This window comes from Ictalurus punctatus, chromosome 3 (assembly GCF_001660625.3).
Source record: "Ictalurus punctatus breed USDA103 chromosome 3, Coco_2.0, whole genome shotgun sequence".
NCBI classification, from domain to species: domain Eukaryota; kingdom Metazoa; phylum Chordata; class Actinopteri; order Siluriformes; family Ictaluridae; genus Ictalurus; species Ictalurus punctatus.
The window spans coordinates 25,460,214-25,480,698 of NC_030418.2; the positions used below are offsets into that span (position 1 = coordinate 25,460,214).

Consider the following 20,485-nt stretch of genomic DNA (forward strand, 5'->3'; position numbering starts at 1 on the left):
TAACCTCTGTACATAAACATCGTTTATTTTTTTCCTTTTTACAACAAGTAGAGCATGTTTAAAATGTCTTTTCAGACATCACAAGGTTCATGACATGAGGGGCCAGGAATCAGCTGGCATTTGAGGGGATTAGAAAAAAAGGCTTTGCCACATCTCGGACATCTTTAGTTACATACTGTATACAGCATAACGAAAAACACGAGCTTTGTCGGAGTGCACCTGGGGCACTTCCTGTAGTTAGGAAAACATCAAATAAAGTACAATAACGTCACCCTTTTATAGTATGCTTGCAGAAACTCTGCATGTGTCCAACATTCACAATGCTGCTTCTGGTAATGGATGGGGAAGTTAGCATGAGGGAGGTGGCTGTTCAGCACACAGAGAGCTGTTTAAAGCTTTAAATCATAAATATTAAAAACAATAATGTATATGATGGTCAATATTTCCTCTACAAGCAGCAGAAATTCAATGTAAGCACTCCAGATTTTTTTTTTTTTTTTGTCTGGTTACATGAAACTTAATTTGAGCATGTGTCAGGAGTCACAGAGCAAAGAAAGAAAGGAAAAAAAAGAAAGCAAATACAAACTGAACTGATTCATACAGCAAGATGAAAAGGTCATGCACTAACAGGCAAGATGTAACCGTGCCACCCACCCCAAGCTCACAAAATAAAAAGGAGAAAAGACAAAATCATTCAACTGAACGTCTTTTTTGGGTTTTTTTTAAAAAACAAAACAAAACAAAAACACCCTGTAATAAATCTGTACAACCAAAATACATTTTGGAGTCTACTTCTACAGTTACATTATTAAAAGGTTATATACAGGTATACCCCCATCCATTTATCATCTTCACACTCAGACTTCATTTAAAATCCCGACATTAAAAGTAAGACTAAACTGGAAAACACAAGACCACTTTGAAACAACCCATTTAAAACATCCGCACTTGTCGCAGATGACCAGACCGTACATTATAACCCAAGACCTGGATCAGGAACGCTATGATTTATGCCTCATTTGTATCCTGTAACATAATCTGAACTATGTAGTGTAGAGTGAAAAATGGTGGTCAAGTCTGGTGGCAGAAAAGCTAGTAACCAACATTTTTTGTCATCATGGGATTGCAACGTTACACTATGCTCAGGGTGATCGGAAACAAAAAGCGTTCAAAACAAACAAACAAACAAACAAACAAACAAACAAAAACAAACAACGACATTGCTTAACTCGACAATACAAAAACTGACAGTAGGAGCATGAACACAATCGCAACCCTCCAATATTCTCCTACAACAGAACAAAGGCTCTCCACACACTTCGGCCTCTTCACTGAAGAGAGCTAGACTACTCCATCGATAAAGGTTTACGGTCACTCATGCTGGGTGGGACAGAATTATCGGAGGAGAACCAAAGTTTTTAATATGCAAAAAAAAAAAAAAAAAAAAAGGTTAAATCTACGCATTTGCTCCAGAGAAAAGAAATGAACACAGTTAATTAAAAAAAAATAATAATAAAACTCACGTTTATTTAATCTTCCATTATACGCCTGTGTGTACAGAATCTTGCAACTTTGAACTTGTTGAGAAAATGGAAAACTAGATTTATACAAGATAAGATCACAATCTCTTCTTGCAAAAAAAAACAAAAAAAAAAAGGGACAAAGACTCGTGTCCGCCTCTGCTGGGAAACGTCAGCCGTCAGCACAGGTGCTGCAGAGTCGCTAGTCAATCTTCACGTTTGTGTAGATCTTTCTCACAAAGGCACTTGTTCCCATGTAACCAACGGCTCCTGGAAGAACATACGAAATGAATTCATGTTCAAACATACGAAGTAAAACTATGTGCAGGCTGAAATAGACGAAGGAGCTACTGTAAATTGTCTAAATAAATGGATAGTAATACACACCACACATTATACCCAGAGCAGTACTGAACACCGCCATGTAGCCGAAATAGAACGATGTCTGAAACAAACCATACATCCTGCAGAGGACAAGACAACATTCATCAACGAAATGGCATCAGTTTATGCCAGCAGTATGATTATCGCCACATAAATAAAAATTTATAGATGCTTTAGAAGTAAATTCACAGTCTTTAATGAGTAAACAGTCACTGAGCTGAGATCTTAAATAATAAAAAAAACAAACTCACTTTGTTTTGAAGAAATAGTAGTAAAAGGAATACATGTAAACATAAACTGCCGTGGAAGCGGCAGAAAGAAAGCTTGTCCACTGCCTGCAAAAGAATGATAAAAATTCAGTAAGTTTTTAATTAATTACTTGTTTTTTATTTGTTCTAAATAACTTCTTACTTCAGGACAAATTGAATTTTTATCTGTTTATTGAGTTGTAAGTCATGCGAAGGTGTGAACATTGCTAAGAGGAAATTCCTGGCTCCTTATCATCGGGGCCATGAGATCCCAAGTTTGAATACTGATGATGCCGGTGATCTGTGGCTGGAGCCAACAGAGCAGAATAAGCTGTGCGAGAGGGGTGGTGTACTTTCTCACAGTGACACTATCTAACGGTGGGCGTCTGAGAGCTCCTGTATCCTCTGAGTGTGTTAAGCTGCCGTGTGAAGCAGCATGAGCAACCATTTGAAAAGATGTGTTTGGCTGGTTCCCTATGATTACAAGGAAGCGTATGTTAGCCTCTCTGTTTTGTAGCTGTTGTATGATAGTGGAGAGCTAGCAATGGAGTGGGAATTAGTAGCTGACCACATTGAGGAGAAAATGGGGGGAAAAAATCTCCCAACCACTAAGCCCCCGTGCCCCGCCTCTAGTAATGGTTCCTATTTAAAAAGAACAGATGTGGAAAAATCATCTCTCAAAAATAGCATATAAACAGAAGAAACTAGCAGCTGATCATTCTCTCACCATCTGTAGTCTTCAGCATTGAGGAGGAAGTAGGTACAGACGATGGTCACGCACACAGTCACAATGCACAAGATCACCAACACGAGCATCATGAATCCGTACACATAATATATCTTATAGGCCCAGAATGACGTGAAAATAAAGTACCTACGAAAAGTGGAAGAAATAAAAGCAGTAAAGACAAAAGCAATTGCTGGAATCGCGTATCCAGCATGGAAAAAGGAAAAAAAAAGTAGAATGGAGGAATTCAAACACTTACATCTCAATAAATATAGACCCAAACGGCAGGATGCCACCCAGGCACACGATGACTGCAGGTTCCATGAACCTGATAATCAAACCGAGGGGGGGGGGTAATAAATAACAACAAAGCACCTAAATACCAAATTTAATTAATAAGATGTATTATGCCCTCAACCAATAAATGATCCCCATAAGGATGTCTAGTAAGAAAAGAAGGGCATACCATTTCTTCTCTGGGATGGGCCTGGGCACGGCGTTGACCCTGCAGGGAAAGTTGGGCTGTCCCGAGAGGTTCCGACCCAGGATCGTCCCCACCAGGTTTAGAGGAAGGATGACGAAGAAGCAGATGCAGCACACTGCAACCTGCAAAACACACACAGAAATGCAGCACATTCAAACTCTTCTAGTCTATACGATCAATATTAGGCTTGCACATGCCAAGACCATTTATTTCACAGGTTTAAAAGGCACCTCTACAAAAACAGCAACTTTAGAAACTAAAGCCGATGCAGTGACCGTAATGATTGACCTCAATTATTCAGCAAGTGCAAAATAAATAAATAAAAATCATTTCACTCAGATATTATACTATGATGTCTCTAGTACAGACGATTGCTGCCGCATGAAGGAAAGAAAGCATGTCTGTAAATTCTCTGAATTATTATTGCAAATGAACTCAATAAATCTTTAAACCACCAAGATGTGTTTTTAGACGCAAATAAATCAACAACAAAAGTGCTGCAATGTGACTTGACATGAACGTTCCTGCTACCACCCAGAAGCTGAAGGTTTTCTTTAGGAACAGTTTTATTTCTGACCATCACAAAGCAATAACAATGAAGAACCCTTCCGAAAATGCTAAATAAATGTCTCGTCAGAGAAAACTTCACCATATCAGTGATTACACATTTTTATAAAATATGTCTGCACCTTCTGACCAATCAGATGAGAATTCAACAGCGCTGTAGTATAAATTATTTTAACTATTAACTCTAAACGGGACTGATATTTTTAAACGGAAGTGAAATCATTTGTCACGGTGTTGCATTTACAGTAATGATGCTGTAGAAGTATTCCCTTAAACAGATTAAATCTTACTCTCATGATTGACTAAAAGCAATGATGTCACTTAATGAGGACTTATTGCACATCTGTATCACCTGTCACTCAGCATAAAGCATCTGCCTTAGCAGAAAATGATCAATAATGATGTGAATAGTTTATCAAATCATGCTTACATGTTGATATTCTACCCCATGTAAGACTATCGTGAACCGACTTCTAATGTGGACACATTCTAATAAAGTCATACCACATTTTAAAGCCACTTTAATCAAAAGGTTTTTATCTGCACCTCTATTATTCATTTTGTATTTTAGCTTTTTATAACACTGTTGTACATCACATGAGATCCAGAGGGTGGGGTGGGTCAGATTGGTTGCACCCTGGACAGTGTGCCAACCCATCGCACTGCACAATTGCATACTCCATGCAAAATCGATAAAATTTCCTTTTTCGTATAATATAAAAAAGTAAAGGCGACAAGTTCTGGAAAGCTCCTCTCTCCTTGATTCCTCCAAGAACATTAACTATTGATTTACCTCCAATAGTGGCAGACTTGAATCAATAGCCTGGTCACAGGTTGAAAGATGTGAGAGAAGTGAGGGGTATTGACATGTACCCTGCCAAGAAGATATGACTGGCTATATTCTGAATTTGACCTTTGTTTACTTACCTGTAAGGCAACTGAATGGGCAAAATATAACTGCTGTCACAGGAGACGTATAGAAATGTCATTTTATAAAAAAAAAAAAAGAAAAAAAGGGGGGGGGGGGGGCAATAAGCTGATTAAGCACTCACCATGGTGCCAAATGGGATGGCTCTGGAGGCGTGGTAATAGATAGCAATGAAGTTGATGAAGAAAGCTGTGCCACAAACCATAGCTGGGATCAGGAATGCACCAATAAACATCTGCTTTATCCATCTTCTCCCTGCTCAAACACAGATGGAACCGCCACACGGCTGAGAAAACACTCTCGGATAATAAAAATGGAAACGTTACGAGTCATTAAAAGACTTTCAGTATTTTGCATTAAAGTGAATTACGTGATGTACAGTTATGTTGCATATGAAGCTAAACATGTGCTTCTCATGCCTACTTAACAGTACCTGCTTTTCTTCTGCGTGAGAGTTAATGATGACCTACAGTAATATATGTCCTGACTTTTAATAGAATTAAAATCTTATATAGTTAAGATATTCTTACCCCCTTGTTTTGCATACAGGCTTCCCCCAAAGTAACCATTTACTGGGGAAGTGGCTGCATACACAAATATGGCCGTGCTCAGCATCGACCCTCTCCTACAAGAAGGAAAAAAAACAAAAAAAACAAAACTGATCAGTAAGCGTTTTGCTTATTAAAATAAAAAAATACAACGGTCCTTGAGACTTACTCAGTGTACAAATCCTCAATCATGGCCACAATGATAACAATGAAGGACACAGAGAAGATCTGGCAACCAGAGCCAATCAGGGAGGAGAAGATAAGAGGGTGACTAGAGGGTCTGAACACATCACCGTGGACTTGTTTCCAGCCATACTCATCCCCGAGATCTCGGTCCTGCATACATAAAGTGTGAGGGAGGGAGGGAGGGAGAGTGTGGATAATGGACATGTTACAGATTCAATACATGTGATACAAATATTCAATAAGCCATCTAATTATATGCATCCAAAAAAAAACAAAAAAACAAAACACAAATACAAAAATAAAAATTTGGAAGCAAGCAGTACTGGCTTAAATGTTAAGTGTCTATTAAAAGCAAGAGCTCAAAACCACATGTTAATTCTACAATATAATCCACTAAACAGTTATAAAATGGATCGCTCCGGTCCTAGATTATGATTGGCTGAACCGCATTTGAAGTCGTTGTAAATTACTCTCTAAACACAAACCTGTGACTTCATTATATCTGTATTATTTTGCCAAATAAACTGTTTCAAAATGTCAGATTTTATTAGCATTTATTACGCTAATAATACCAGTTTCTGGAAGAAAAAAAACAACTAAGAAACCGTCTATTATATAGCAGCTGTGTTTTCTTTTAAATTTACATTACAGTCTAACAGCATGGTAACATACAATAATAAACCAGAACACAATGCTAATTGTTTTGTTTTTGCTAGCTTACTTTACCCAATCATATTAAGACACATGATGTAGCTCTTCCTATTTCAATAAAGGTGGTTGACATTGAGCTGAAAGGTGCAATAGCACCACCTACTGGACTATAATCATTGTGCAGCTTGGCAACCATTGTGCAAAATGTTGCTGAAGAACTACATTGATTGGTGGAAGAATGATTATCATCAATAAATTATTTTTTTGTTGTTGCATTGTGTTTATTTTATGAAATCTTGCCAGGTGTATTTAGTAACCGTTTTATAAAGAGTAGCTTATTTGGACTCACCATATCATCCATTTCTTCCTCTTTGCTGTATCTGGCATAGTCTTTCCTCAGAGTCCTCATCAAGATCATAGACACCAAACCCACCAGGAAGATCACCATCATGAAGGAGTTAAATATGGAGAACCAGTGAATCTGTCAATAGAAGGAAAAATGAATAAATATTTAGAAAGAAAAAAAAGAAGAAAAAAAAAACAAAACAAAAAAAAAAAACACACTTTTCTTCATTATGCACCATAGTACCGATTATCCACAATCGACAGAAAAATCTTCAGATAAATAACACCTTATGTAAACTGTACTTATTTGTACAGATTTCAGATTGCTTACTCTGTGTTGAAAGAAGGATGGATCAAGGTATTTGTCAAAACGGTCTTCAAATTTCACATCAGACTTTTTCCACTTCACCTACAGTAATGAAAAAGGTTTGTTTAATGGTTTAATATCAATATTCAGTGCTAAGACTGTGACATGACTGTTTAAATTACCCGTCATACATATATATGTATATAGTCATACATATAAAAACATTTTATATATATGAAATTTTGCATTTCATTTGGAAATCAAGGTCCCAGAGTCTGGAGGAAGCGTGGAGAGGAACAGAATCCAAGTTGCTTGAAGTCCAGTGTGAAGTTTCCACAGTCAGTGTTGATTTTGGGTGCCATGTCATCTGCTGGTGTTGGTCCACTGTGTTTTCTCAAGTTGAGAGTTAATGCAGCATCTACCAGGAGATTTTAGAGAACTTCATTCTTCCATCTGCTGACAAGCTTTATAGAGATACTGGTTTCCTTTTCCAGCAGGACTCGGCACCTGCCCACAGTGCCAAAACTACTAGTAACTGGTTTGCTGAGCATGGTATTACTGTGCTTGATTGGCCAGCCAACTCTCCTGACCTGAACCCCATAGAGAAGCTATGAGAGACACCAGACCCAACAATACAGACGAGCTGAAGGCCGCTAGCAACCTGGGCTTCCAGAACACCTCAGCAGTGCCACAGGCTGATTGCCTCCAAGCCACGCCACACTGATGCAGTAATTCATGCAAAAGGAGCCACAACCAAGTACTGAGTGTATAAATGAACATACTTTTCAGAGGGTCGACATTTCTGTATTATAAATTCTTTATTCTAATATTTTGAGAGACTGGATTTTTGATTTCCATGAGCTATAAGCCATAATCAAGAGTAAAACAAAAAAAAAAGGATTGAAATACTTCACTTTGTGTAATGAATATATGAAAGTTCCACTTTTTTAATTAAATTACGGGAAAAAATGAACTTTTCCACAATATTAAATTTTTTTGAGATGCACCTGTGTGTGTGTGTGTGTGTGTGTGTGTGTGTGTGTGTGTGTGTGTGTGTACACATATATACAGTATATAGTCAAGTGATGATGCAGTATTGAGAGGTTTGTCAGAAGTAGTGTAAAAGTACTCACTGAGTAGGACATAGCGATTCTCGTGTTCGGCACAAGCTTGACTTTGCCCTCGCTGGTCAAGTTAACGTCCACAATTCTGTTACCATTGAAGCCGATTTCCAGCTTTTTGTAAGTCCAGAGGTAATGATCTTCCCCGTTCTCGTCTGCCTCACCAACGATCCCTGAATTGCAATCAACAAAGTGATTTTACAAATCAGGTAGTAATAAATGGGGAGGCTTATACAGCTCCTAAATTACTGAAACAGATTAAAGGAATATTAAAATGATTGTACAGTAAATACACAATAAAATATAATACAAGAAAAATAGGATTAGAAAATCCGTAAGAGCAGAAATATTTAATACAGGTTCCTGACAAATACATTCACAACTAAAACTAGTGAGGACAAGCTGAGCGCTCACAGAACTTCGTGGTATTGAATCCCAAGGCTTCTCGTGAGGCTTTGTCAAACACAGAATTCCTGGACTACTCACCCCAGATTGGCAAGTCATCGATGTACATTTGGTACCAGTAGTGGTTCTTGATGGCGTAGACAAAGGCATCTCTTTTAGCTTTGTCCAGTTCAATTTCACAGTATGTCGCCTGCATCACTTCGTCTGTAAAGGACAATTGCTAGTTACAGTTTTTCAAGGAAAAAAAATAAATAAATACAAATTCAGTCGTTGCACTGAATTCTTCCACTGAAGTATTTCTCCATTGTACCTGAACGGATACAACACAAACATTTTGAATAGCAGCACTTTTAACATGAGTTGAATACCCTTAGACCTAAAATTAGTATCTAGGACCACATTTATTATGACATGGCAGTGGTATACTTTATCATGATGTACTCAAGTGGTATGCACAGATCTGTATTATTATAAACAAAAAAGGACTGCTGCACTGGATAAAAAATTTTAAAATACAACCCAAATACAAAAAAGGATGTTTTTTTTTTTTTCCAAGAAAATAAACTGAATGAAAAGATAGTGAGCAAGAAAAAACAAACACTCTATACAGTCCTGCGGTAACATTAAGGCACTCCAGAGTGCACAAGTCATAAATATTTATTAACAATTGCTTAGGCATGTAGCACAAACATGTTTCAGCTTAGCCGTGTTTTCCTTAGGGTGAATAGTCATGTGACCATGAGGATAAATATCAAAAGGTTGTTCATTCTTTATTTACACTCACTGCGCACTATTAAAAACACTATACTAATACTGGGTAGGGCCTCCCTATACTCTCAAAACAGCCTCAATTCTTCAGGGCATGGATTCCACAAGATGTTGGAAACATTTCTTTCAGATTCTGGTCCACGTGGACATGATTGCATCACAATTCCTGCAGATTTTTCAGGTGCACTTTCATGCTGTGAGTCTCCCGTTCTACCATATCCCAAAGGTGTCCTTTTGGATTCAGTTGCAGTGACTGGGAAGGCCACTGAAGTACACTGAACTCAGTGTCATGTTCATGAAACCAGTTTGAGACGACTTTTGCTTTGTGACATGGTGCATTATCTATCATGCTGGACAAAGCCATTAGAAGATGGGTAAATTGATGCATTGAAAGGATACACATGAACAGTAACAATAGGCTGTGACATTCAAGTGATTATTGATTGGTATTAACGGGCCCAAAGTGTGCCAAGAATACATTCCCCACACCATTACACCACCTCCACCAACCTGGACTGTTTACACAAGGCAAGGTGGGTCAATGGATTTATGTAATTGGTGCCAAATTCTGACCCTACCATCTGTGTGCCTCAGCAGAAACCAGGCTACATTTTTCCAGTCTTCAGCTGTCCAGTTTTGGTAGCCTGTGCCCACAGCAGCCTCAGCTTTCTGTTCTTGGCTGACAAGAGTGGAACCCAACATGGTCTTCCGCTGTTGTAGCCCATCCACCTCAAGGTTCGACGTGGTATGCATCCTGAGATGCTTTTCTGCCCACTACAACTGCACAGAGTAGTTATACGAGTTATTGTCACCGTTCGGTCACCTCGAACCAGTCTGGTCATTCTCCTCTGACCACTCTCATCAACAAGGTGTTCCCATCCACAGAACTCCACATGGTCTGATTAGAGAATTCCATGAATGAGTGGGTGAACAGGTGTTCCTAATAAGGTGCTCGGTGAGGGTATATTTTCCAGATGTTTTTCTGCTCACCACAGTTGAAAATAGTGCCTATTTGAGTTACTATAGATTTCCTGTCAGCTCAAACCAGTCCGATCAGTCTCCTAATTCAATTTTTTCAGAAACTGTATGTTTAGAGAAAACGTAATATATTGTGATATGTAACGGGGGGCAACACTGTTTAGTGCTAGTATGGCGGTGACATCATTGGGAATCGAACTCACAATCTCCCAACGATAGGGCATCTGGACCCCATTTTAAACTAAGGTACTGTTACTGCTTGTATTTATGAAAGTAAACATAGTGGATGCATTAATGCCAGCAGACCTCGGTTACCTTTAAAGCTGATGTCTAGGCCACTGAACTCCAGTTCGACTCCCTGCAGAGCTTCGCCCAGTGTCTCATGGTAGTGGCTGATGGTCTTCTTGGAGCCCACACAGAAAGGAAGGGAGAAGTATTTATATGTCTCCTGCCTGTTGTGATATGGTCCCACTGTGTTCATCCATAGAACCACCTCCTCTTTATCTTCGTACTGATTTATTTTTTAAAAAAAGAAGAAGAAGAAAAAAAAAAAGTCATTAGATTCCTAACGGTAGATCGTTTGCTATATTTACAGTGACATTATTATAAACAGCCTTCAACATGGTAACAACATTCACATGGGAAACACAAGACAATACTCACACAACTGATAATACTACTCACACTATTCATTAAAGTAATAATGAATAGTTCTACACTCTATACACAATCATTAATCCAAATCACATTAATAAAAAAATTCTTAAAAAAAAAAAAAAAGATTAAAAAAAAAAAAAAAAAAACACAAAAAAACAAGACTTCTTTTCTTGACCCCATTTCGATTTGTTCATGTCCCCATAGTGTCACAGCACTACACATCATGGAGGGTGAATGCAAGCATGAATCTTCTTCCAAAGTGGGTTAAGGCAGGCCACCACGGTCACACACACACACACACACACACACACACACACACACACACACACACACACACACACACACACACACACACACACACACAAAATGATCTTGTGTATTTTATTCTACAAAAGCTTTAACCAGTAACACCCCTTTCACAAACATCTCAGAAGAATGCCAAACAAGTATGTGTCAGACTGTCACACCTACAAGAGTTGAATGACTTGTCGCAATGTCTTTCAGTACCGTGAATTCAATTCTCTTTCCCCGGTGACAAATGTCAGCTGTGGATGAAGAGGAGCGGGACGAATCGGCAGGTAACGCGTGATTCTGACCCGTGTTGGAAATGACGTGTGTGTGGTTGAATAACAACATAAGCAAACCAGTGTACACATTACAGGAGAAGCATCTGAGAAAAAATATTTGTGCTGACACAGAGAACTGATTTAGATGTGCAATTATGAACGCACTTTGTCTAAGGCCCGTCTGCTTCGTGTTAGTATTTTTACCGGACATTGTGTCCGACACGTTTTGACTTCATCAGACGTTTCGGATTTTTAACGGTGAAAAACAACGGTATTTACTGGCTAATGGAAACTCTGATGTAGACATTTACAGCAATTTATATCAGATTGGATATAATTTCCAGAATGTTCAGTGATGTTGCTGGATGACAGTTCAAATGATTATAATATTTTTGCATGGGATAAGAGAGCTCTGTATAAATGAAAGACATGGGAGTGTCTTCACAATGTACACATGGCGGTCACACTAAAATATACTACACACCCCACCTGACTGCTATTTTTTTTTTTTTTTTTTACAACAGCTTGTACTTTGTGGCTGTGCATGCTGCACTTTCTTTAGTAGATCACATGCTCATAGCATACACTATAAGTCCAAAGTGCACTTCAGAACTTGTTGGGCCCGCTCTGGTGTACCGCTTCATGGCTGAGCTGTTGTTGCTCCTAGATAGTTCCATTTCACAAAATAATAATAGCACTTATAGTTGACAGGGGCAGATCTAACATGGCAGAAGTTTCAAAAACTGACTTTTGGTAAAAGAGGCATTTTTTTTTAATGACAGTGCCACGTTTACAGTCACTGAGCTATTCAGTACGACCCACTCTACTGCCAGTGTTTGTCTATGGAGATTACCTGACTAGGTGCTTGATTTTATGCACCTGCTAACAATGGGTGTGGCTGAAATACCTGAACTCAAGAATTAGGAGGGGTGTCTACATAATTTTGGTCATAGTGTATCAATATTTGTAGTAGGAACTCAATAACTTACCCTAAATCCCTCACAATCAACATTCTCTGCAAAGACTTGGTTATCAAGACTTGGTTTCCTTTTTGGTTTCAGCAGGAGACAATAGAAAAGAATGCTTCCTGGAGTGTTTTTATACTGAAGAAAAAGTGCAAAACCTCAATCCACACTGGATATTAAGCAATCTTTACCACTTTGTCAATTCGAACAAGATATACATCTCCTGGGGTTATTTATACTGGTCATTTTATAGAAGGCAAAATGCAGATAGCCAAGACCTCCTACTCCATGCGAACCAAGTCCCATTATTAGTTCGTTTTGAAAGCACAAACACTGCCCCAAGTAGACAGCACAAAATGCTGTCGAATGAGCAAACTTTATGTATATCTCTGAAGCCACATTGCATGATGGCTAGTGGAGAAAAAAAACAACAAAAAAAAACAAAACAAACAATAATGAAGGTTATGGCCTTTCAGGTTTGGTCACAAAATTCAAACCTGTCACACTGATAACATGGTGTGGAGTATACCAGTATGCCATGACAAAGATCACAGATTGCCAACTTCTAGAAAAACAAGTAACGCTGTAATTTAGAAAACTTGGCAAATGAGCACTAAATAGAGATGGCACCAATCTGAACCATCATATCGGATCCTACAACAAACGTCAAAGACAGGAATTATTTTTGGAACTGGAAATGTTCGTTTAAAAGAGATGATTTTTTCTTTTGTTAGGATTGATTTTATTATATTTATACTTTGTGAATATAATAAAGTAAGTGCTTTGTGTGAAAGGGTTTAACTGTGAAGCACCTTATTTATTTATTTTAAAAAAAGAAGCCATTTTAAAGCTTAACAGTATTTAAAGAAAACAATATTAGATGGGTTTCAGTATAAGCTGATACTCACACATTCTTATCAGTTTAAAAAAATTAATTTAAAAAAAAGGGTGGTACTGTGCAATCACTACAACTAAATTGTCATTCAATGACAATAGATATGTTTGGTGACTTATTTTATAACAAGTACATTGATGAAAATATTTGTAAACACATTCTACCATGTTTTAAAAAACAAACAAAACAAAACAAAAAAAAACACCACAACATCTTCGGTTAAAAAGAGGCATTTTGTCCATACACGGCATTTGTAAACAAGACCAAAGGTTCATATCCACAAAAGGGCTGCTTAAGTTTGGCGTCAAACTTAGGAAGTGTTGCTGATAGCACACAACCAATATTGACCCAACTTGATCCCACAGCTTGATTTGCATTATAGACAGAAGCAGACACAATTATGGTATTAATAAGAAACTTACTACCTGCGCAAATTCACCAAATGAAGAGAGAATGCGATGTTTTAGACTAGGTATAATCAATGTGCAACTTCACTAATCTCCTCAAATGCATGTGGAGAAAGGTACATCTTCATGCACCGTATTACGATTTCAGATTGACACCAACTACTCAGGCTAAAACGTGGACCGTCTGTGTATAAAGCCACGGAACTCTTATCTAGCACACACTGTGATTACTAAAGGTCTACAAAGTTACTTTACTGCATAAACTTTGCATGCTATTAAAGCCTATGCAGCTTCCTCGACAGGACTCAGTGAGGCCTAAATCTTCTTTGTTTGTAGCTCATATTTTGAGGGATTTGATCCTTTAGCGGTTTTCCATTATTGTTTAGCTGTACTACTCCATGGAGCTTGAGTCATTTAGTTGTATCCGAGATTGCAATATAGTTTTATAGATCACAACATTCGTATACAATATCAGTAGATCAGCAAAAGTAAAAAAATATCAGTAAAACTAAGTATGACGTTCTTTCCTGTGATTCCTCAAGCCTTTTTCTGTACAACTCAGAAAGACTGAAAGCAGGGACACTACTCTTGAAACTTAATGCTGTCCCTCTTGTGGTGTTCTCTCAAAGCTTCTGCCATGAATTGATCTTGACGTATACCCATGCGGCACTAAACTACGAACTGCGGGCTTTCCTTCACAAATCAACTAATAAATTAACCACTATAGTACTCTCTGGTCCGGATAGCATTTTGCAGCAGTTTCTTTCATCATGGTTACACAGAACATCAATTAATTTGTCACATTTGATATTCTGACTGCTTCACTAAGTAGATTTTAGCACACTTTGGCATGCGTTAGACATCCATTATCATGTTAGTCATGAGTACACTTAGAAAGCAGACTTAAAAATATTACAGTAAATATAACAAGACAGGCTGTCTGAAGACTGTTGATTCACCCCATAATCCAACAAACTATTCAGAACCTTCAGTGACATCATGATCAGTTTTAATTGTATTAGTATGGCACTTTTAACAATGAACATTGTCACAAAACAGCTTTACGGAACTACAAAAATTCCGGATATCAATTTTAAATTGATAAATATATCCCTAATGAGCATGCCAGAAGTGACGGGGGAGAGAAAACTCTCCGAGATGGAATGAGGAAGAAACCTTGAGAGAAAACCGGCCCTCATCTGGGTTACGATGAATAGTGCAGTTATAAATAATTCTCTTTTGTAACTGTGTACTATATAATTTAAAAAGTGCAATTGTGATAATAATAATAATAATAATAATCTATAAAACACTTATTCACAATTCCCAGGTAACAATACTGGCAATATTAATCACTTTAAACATTGTCAGGAAGCGTAATCATTTGTTCTTAGTTACAATTATAATAACTGATCATAAACAGCTGTCTGAGCAACATCGAATGGTGTAATTGTGCGACAGTGGAGATAAATTCTCTCTCCTAACCACAACAAAGAACCACAGTCTTTCTAAAGTTGTCACATAATGATAAAGTTTGACAGAAGCTATCATCATCATCATCAAGAAAGTTTTACACAGCATGTTTTCTAGAAATGGGTCACCAAAGATGAGGTGCTAAGGAGGGAACATGCAGCTGATAACAAATAGTGTTTTCTTTCATTACACATTTGAATGTTACATTTCTAACCTAGCATGCTGCTTGCTAATAAAGGCTTACAGGGCATTGTGGGTAATAATGTGACAATCAAGATGACGTCATATGAACACTATTAGTGAAAATTAAGGGTGTAACGATACGCATCGCGATACTGGGTTCACGATAGGATACACATCACGATATTTTGAACACAATGTAAAAAATTTAACTGAAACTCAAATAACAGATTAACTTCCAAAACATTAACAATTTTCAATAACTTTATTGCACATACAACTTAAAGAATTTACAATATTTCAAGATTTAATTTACTGAACAATAAAACTGAAGTTTAACATGAAATTAGAATTAAGGAGGATAGTGCAGGAAATGATTTTTTACATAGGAAGCGCTATCACAAACTCAAAATGCTTATGTTCTGCGTCGTTTATGGTTGCTCAAATCAATCAAACCGAGAAAGCACTTTTATCGTGTACCAAAAGTTGCTGTTCATAAGGGGGGAAAATGTAAGGAATTGACTGAAAAACACAGGAGAAAGAGGCTCGTATACCTGCGTCTACAGTCTGGAGGAGCCGAGTCGGGTACTGCTCGTGTGCGCAGTGACCACTTTCTCAAATGTAAGTTAATACAACTTACGTATATTGTGTTTATGTAATGTCAGCCATTTTGGTACTTTGTAAAAGTTAAAGTAATTGTTTGGCGATGATCCATGCCTTTAGTGGCGTTTCGGCGGACCTTTGAGAGAGGTTAACCTAATAGCGTAAAGTAAACAACCGTAATGCTGACATCGAGAGGTGCAACAGAGTTGAATGTTTGTTGCTAGGTTAATCCACAGGAGAAAAAACAAAATGCCACTCACCCGGGCGAAAACCAAACGATATTCATCGTGGAGGACCTCGGTACCGAGGTCGTTGACCCAACCACTCACAAAAAAGTTGTATGCCTCCATACTTTTGTATACTTTCATTTGTTTTCTGGAGAACTATGTAGTTGCTTAGCTCTACCGCCTCGATGGCATGCAAGTATTTCAATTCAGTAGAAAAACCGCTCCTCTTCATAACATAAGCATCACGTCCAACGTGTGTTGTGATTTTCCGTTTATACCTTTCTCTTGTAATAGTGTCTAAACCAGTACAGTACAGACGTTCCTCCATCTCATCCATTCTGCTTTTCACTTGTGTCATCAGAATCATGTGACTGCAAACAAGGAATAGGATAAAACGGACGTCATATTGTAAAAATAAATAAATAAATAAATATTTTTAAATCACCATAACTACAATACATATCGTAACATTTTTGCATTGCGATATATTGTTACACCCCTACGGAAAATAATTATCGAGAAGTCTTGATAAAAACAAATTTGGTCCGTTCCATCATGTCTAACCTTCCTTAAAATACTAGTCGTTCTAGCAAGACACAATCAGACCATAACTACATAGTGATATGAAATCTTTCACTATGAAATTAAGTTCATCCATAGACAGCGTATTCAAAATCATCCGAAACATCTGAGCCATAACAACTAATGGTCGACTACATGCACAAGATAGACAAGTGTCAACACCTGAGTTAAGTGAGTGTGTACCAGCGAGAGACAAAATAATAAAATTCTTCTCATTAAAAAAAAAAAGGAAACAGCTTGCAGGACATCTCTGGAAATGTTGCCTCCAATCAGGGAATTCAAGGACTCACAACACAACCCCTGTAAATCAATCCCAATCTCCTAGATAACTACAAGGTGAATGTAACACTAAAGCAAATCTTCTAAAAGGATAACTGGCTGTGGTCGTCCCTCCGTTCGAGACCTGTAGGAATCCAGGATAAGGACACATAATGAAGATCCACACTAATCTCTTCAAAAAACTAGCCTGTAATGAACACTAGAGAGCAGTTAAGAACAAAATCATTCAAGTTTTTTTTTTTTTTCTACGTGCCATTACGCACACTGTTAACCAGCTCTGAGAAGGACTTGCTATCCTTCTAACATTTACACACTCTTAATAAAGAAACACTTCTTGGCTTTACAGTCATGTTTGCACAACGAGTCTTTTTATATAAAAAAAAAAAAAAAAGAAAAAAGAAAAAAGAAAAAGGCATCCTGATACACCACAGGACTCTGGTTACTCTATATCTCTCTGTATAGAGTTTCACATATTGTTCCCGGTGACTTCCGGGTTTCCGCCAGGTTCTCTACATTCTTCATATCTCCAAAAAACATTCAAGTAGGTGAAGCACTTCTGCTACATTGCCTGGAGGTGTGAATGAGAATGATTTCCTGTGATGGACTGGGGTCCCTTCCTTGGCATAGGCTCAGAATCCACTATCACGCTAGTCTGATTAGTGAAGTGCCAACATGTCTCATTTTAAATAAATAAATAAATAAATAAATAAATAAATAAATAAATAAAAAATGATGATGAAAACAGAAAGCTTAAAGAACATTTAACAGAGATGCATGTGTGAGGTATGCGTTTATTCTCTGCTTCGAGTACAAACCAGGCGTTTGATCTGTTCATGTCCATGACTCTAGTTAAAACTAGTACCCTGAAGTGTCAAACCTGTAGGTCTTACTTATAATCATGAAGTAATTACTGGTGTTTATGGTTAAGCATTAAAAGGTAGCTTGTCGGTTTGTAAGAAAAGAATTTCACACAGATGGACCTTATTACATTTTGGCTGAACATTCCTGCTCTAAGGTTCTAGACAGAAATAAATATTGTCCCACGCATAAAGTTGAATTGGATTCTGATACAAACGTGACAGCAAGTAAAGACACGCCTTGTTTTCTCTGTAAGAAAATACTGATGGATAATTAGCATACTCTGAGCCACACTGACACAATTAGTTAGTTGTTAGGGTGTAACTATAAACTCCTAACTGATGGGTTACAGTACACTCAGTGTTCAGAGTAGTGGGCTGAAGCGGCCTGGAGATAGGGACACTGAAAAGCACCATGAAAAGATAGCGTTCAAACTTTCTAAATCATGTTTATAAATCGATAAATATATCAAAACTTTATTAGAAACTGACATATTTCCTGTAACCTGTTAAAATCAGATTTAATAGCTTGTCAGCTTTGACTCGGGTCTATCAACGTTTAATTAATAAATAAATACATAACCAGACTGGCTACCTGTTCACCTGATAAAAACATGTCGACTGTGACCAGCTGTATGAGACATTAACTGTTGTGATTAAGAAGTTGTTAGCTTGGGACTGTATGACAGGGCTGCACCAACCGGATATATCGGTGTACACAGTCGGACATATTAAGCAGCATGCTAACATTCATCAAGCTAGCTCAATACGATTTCTCCACTTCAGCGATTCTAGCAATAAAAGCCCACAAACACTATTTCTTGTATTTTTCACGCAATGTGTCGTCTGTTCGCATTTGATATAAATGTTATATATATTATATAGATATATATATAACTGACAGCTATTTGTCTAGCGTACGTTTATCAAGCTGGAGTTAACCCCAAACCAGTCCTTACTACCTCCCTAAACAAGGGGACTAACATTAGTGAAAGGTATAACTGCTACACCCTGTGCAGTGCCTAATATCTTCATAAAGGATCTATTTAGGACTCGGCCTCTACACCACGTAACTACGGCTACGCTAGCTAGCTAGCTAGCTAGCTGGATGGCTACCCATTGGGCTTTAGCATTAGCATTAGCATCAGCAGGAGAATAAACTACTATATAATCTATCTGAATCGCGTTAACGTGACACTCGCGGCGTTTGGTATATTTATTCTTATATACGGCTCTGCATACTGGATTAATCAGTGTTTCGTTATTAAATCCCAATCCGATTTGCTGTTCTGATCAGTCAGTCGCCCCGTCAGGCTAAAGGTACACCGCATAAGGCTTCTCGGCCCGAGAACATTTCCTTACCGTGTGATCATGCTCATCCGCCTGGGCCGGCAACAATAAACTTATAACAGGCAATAACACCAGCGCTGCACACTTCCACCTGGACGACTTCATCATTTTCAAGGAAAGTTCTCCGATCGCTTCGGGATATTAGCCTTTTTAAGCTATCCCACCTTCCTTCTTCCTGGTTCTATGACAGTGGTCGTCTCAGGATGCTCTGTACGGATATGTCGTAAAGTGTTTTTCGAGGAGTCACCGCATCTGGCGCTGATTGGCTGAAAACTCTCACATGGAGACTTTCAGCCAATGATATGACGCGGCGCTGAGTCTGCGGTGCGCTGTGAAACACGGCTGCAGCGGCGCTCCGCCACCTACAGCCACGTCATCTGAGAGAGCGCGCACACACACACACACACACACACACACTGCACAAACGGAAGAAGGAACTACATATTCATCAAATTAAATTTAGTTTATTCGTGTATTGTTTTTTTTTTGTTTTTTTTATCAGTAAGGCTTTATTCTTCAGCAAGACTGTGGACATTGCGGACATTTGCAAATGTAACTCGTATAATTTATCCCCTTGCTTATGATTATTACTTTTATTCTTCATACTATTTTAAAAACATATACATTCATTCATATATATCTCAGTATCTCAAAATAATATAATAAAGTATTTATTCAAAGCAAAATAAAGAATTTATTCAAACACTCTGTGGACACAGTGTTCTTTCTTTATTCTTCTTTCTCCAGACATGCCTCTGATCCATCGTGCCGAAAGGTTTCATCGCTCCACAGAACAGAATCCCAAAATATCTGTGGCTAATTTATATTATTTTGAGCCGACTTTTCTTGTGCTTTTGGGTCAGTAGTGGTGTACATCTTGGAGTTCCCACATGGAAACTTACTGTACTCACTGAAACCTCAGTCTCTTTTGCAGTCATTCAAGGGTTTGTCAGAGCCTGCCTTGTCAGAAATCTGGTTGCAGCCATTGATAGCTTCCTTTTTCTGCCCCGTCCAGGTATTTCATTAATTTTCTGCCCCTAGTCTCTTCAGGCATTTCATGTGTTCCAGCTCAAGTACACCTGGTGCAACCAGTGAAGCCCGTGACTAGTTGCATCAGGTGTATTTGAGACAACACCTGTTTTGCACATTTGTGGCATTGAATAATTTTAAAACTGGAGAGGTCATTAGAAGTTGCATATTCAGTTGATTTTGGGGAAACGACTTGAAGCATTCGCTGTGTTGAACTATTTCAATTGCTTTTGTTTGATTTGTTTATT

General features: G+C 38.0%; 1 protein-coding gene across 1 annotated transcript; it reads right to left on the minus strand.

The window, feature by feature from the left end:
• Window positions 1-19,423, minus strand: tm9sf3 (transmembrane 9 superfamily member 3). Its single transcript, XM_017463685.3, has 15 exons — window positions 19,221-19,423; window positions 10,483-10,678; window positions 8,503-8,625; window positions 8,029-8,189; window positions 6,920-6,997; window positions 6,593-6,724; window positions 5,576-5,742; window positions 5,389-5,483; window positions 4,983-5,113; window positions 3,346-3,485; window positions 3,139-3,207; window positions 2,880-3,026; window positions 2,156-2,239; window positions 1,908-1,984; window positions 1-1,790 (listed from the first exon to the last, which is right to left on the minus strand). The coding sequence occupies exons 1-15, from the start codon at window positions 19,314-19,316 to the stop codon at window positions 1,723-1,725; spliced, it is 1,764 nt and encodes a 587-aa protein (XP_017319174.1). The 5' UTR covers window positions 19,317-19,423; the 3' UTR covers window positions 1-1,722.
• Between the last annotated feature and the right edge of the window lie 1,062 nt (window positions 19,424-20,485).

What these genes read in the sequence shown, in the direction of transcription:
- tm9sf3 (XM_017463685.3), bottom strand. Translation starts at nt 19,316, where the DNA reads ATGATGAAGTCGTCCAGGTGGAAGTGTGCAGCGCTGGTGTTATTGCCT. An exon ending in CCTAGACATCAGCTTTAAAG is followed by an intron (nt 8,626 to 10,482) that starts GTAACCGAGGTC and finishes TGTCCTTTACAG; the next exon opens with ACGAAGTGATGCAGGCGACA. An exon ending in GAATCGCTATGTCCTACTCA is followed by an intron (nt 6,998 to 8,028) that starts GTGAGTACTTTT and finishes TCATTACTGTAG; the next exon opens with GTGAAGTGGAAAAAGTCTGA.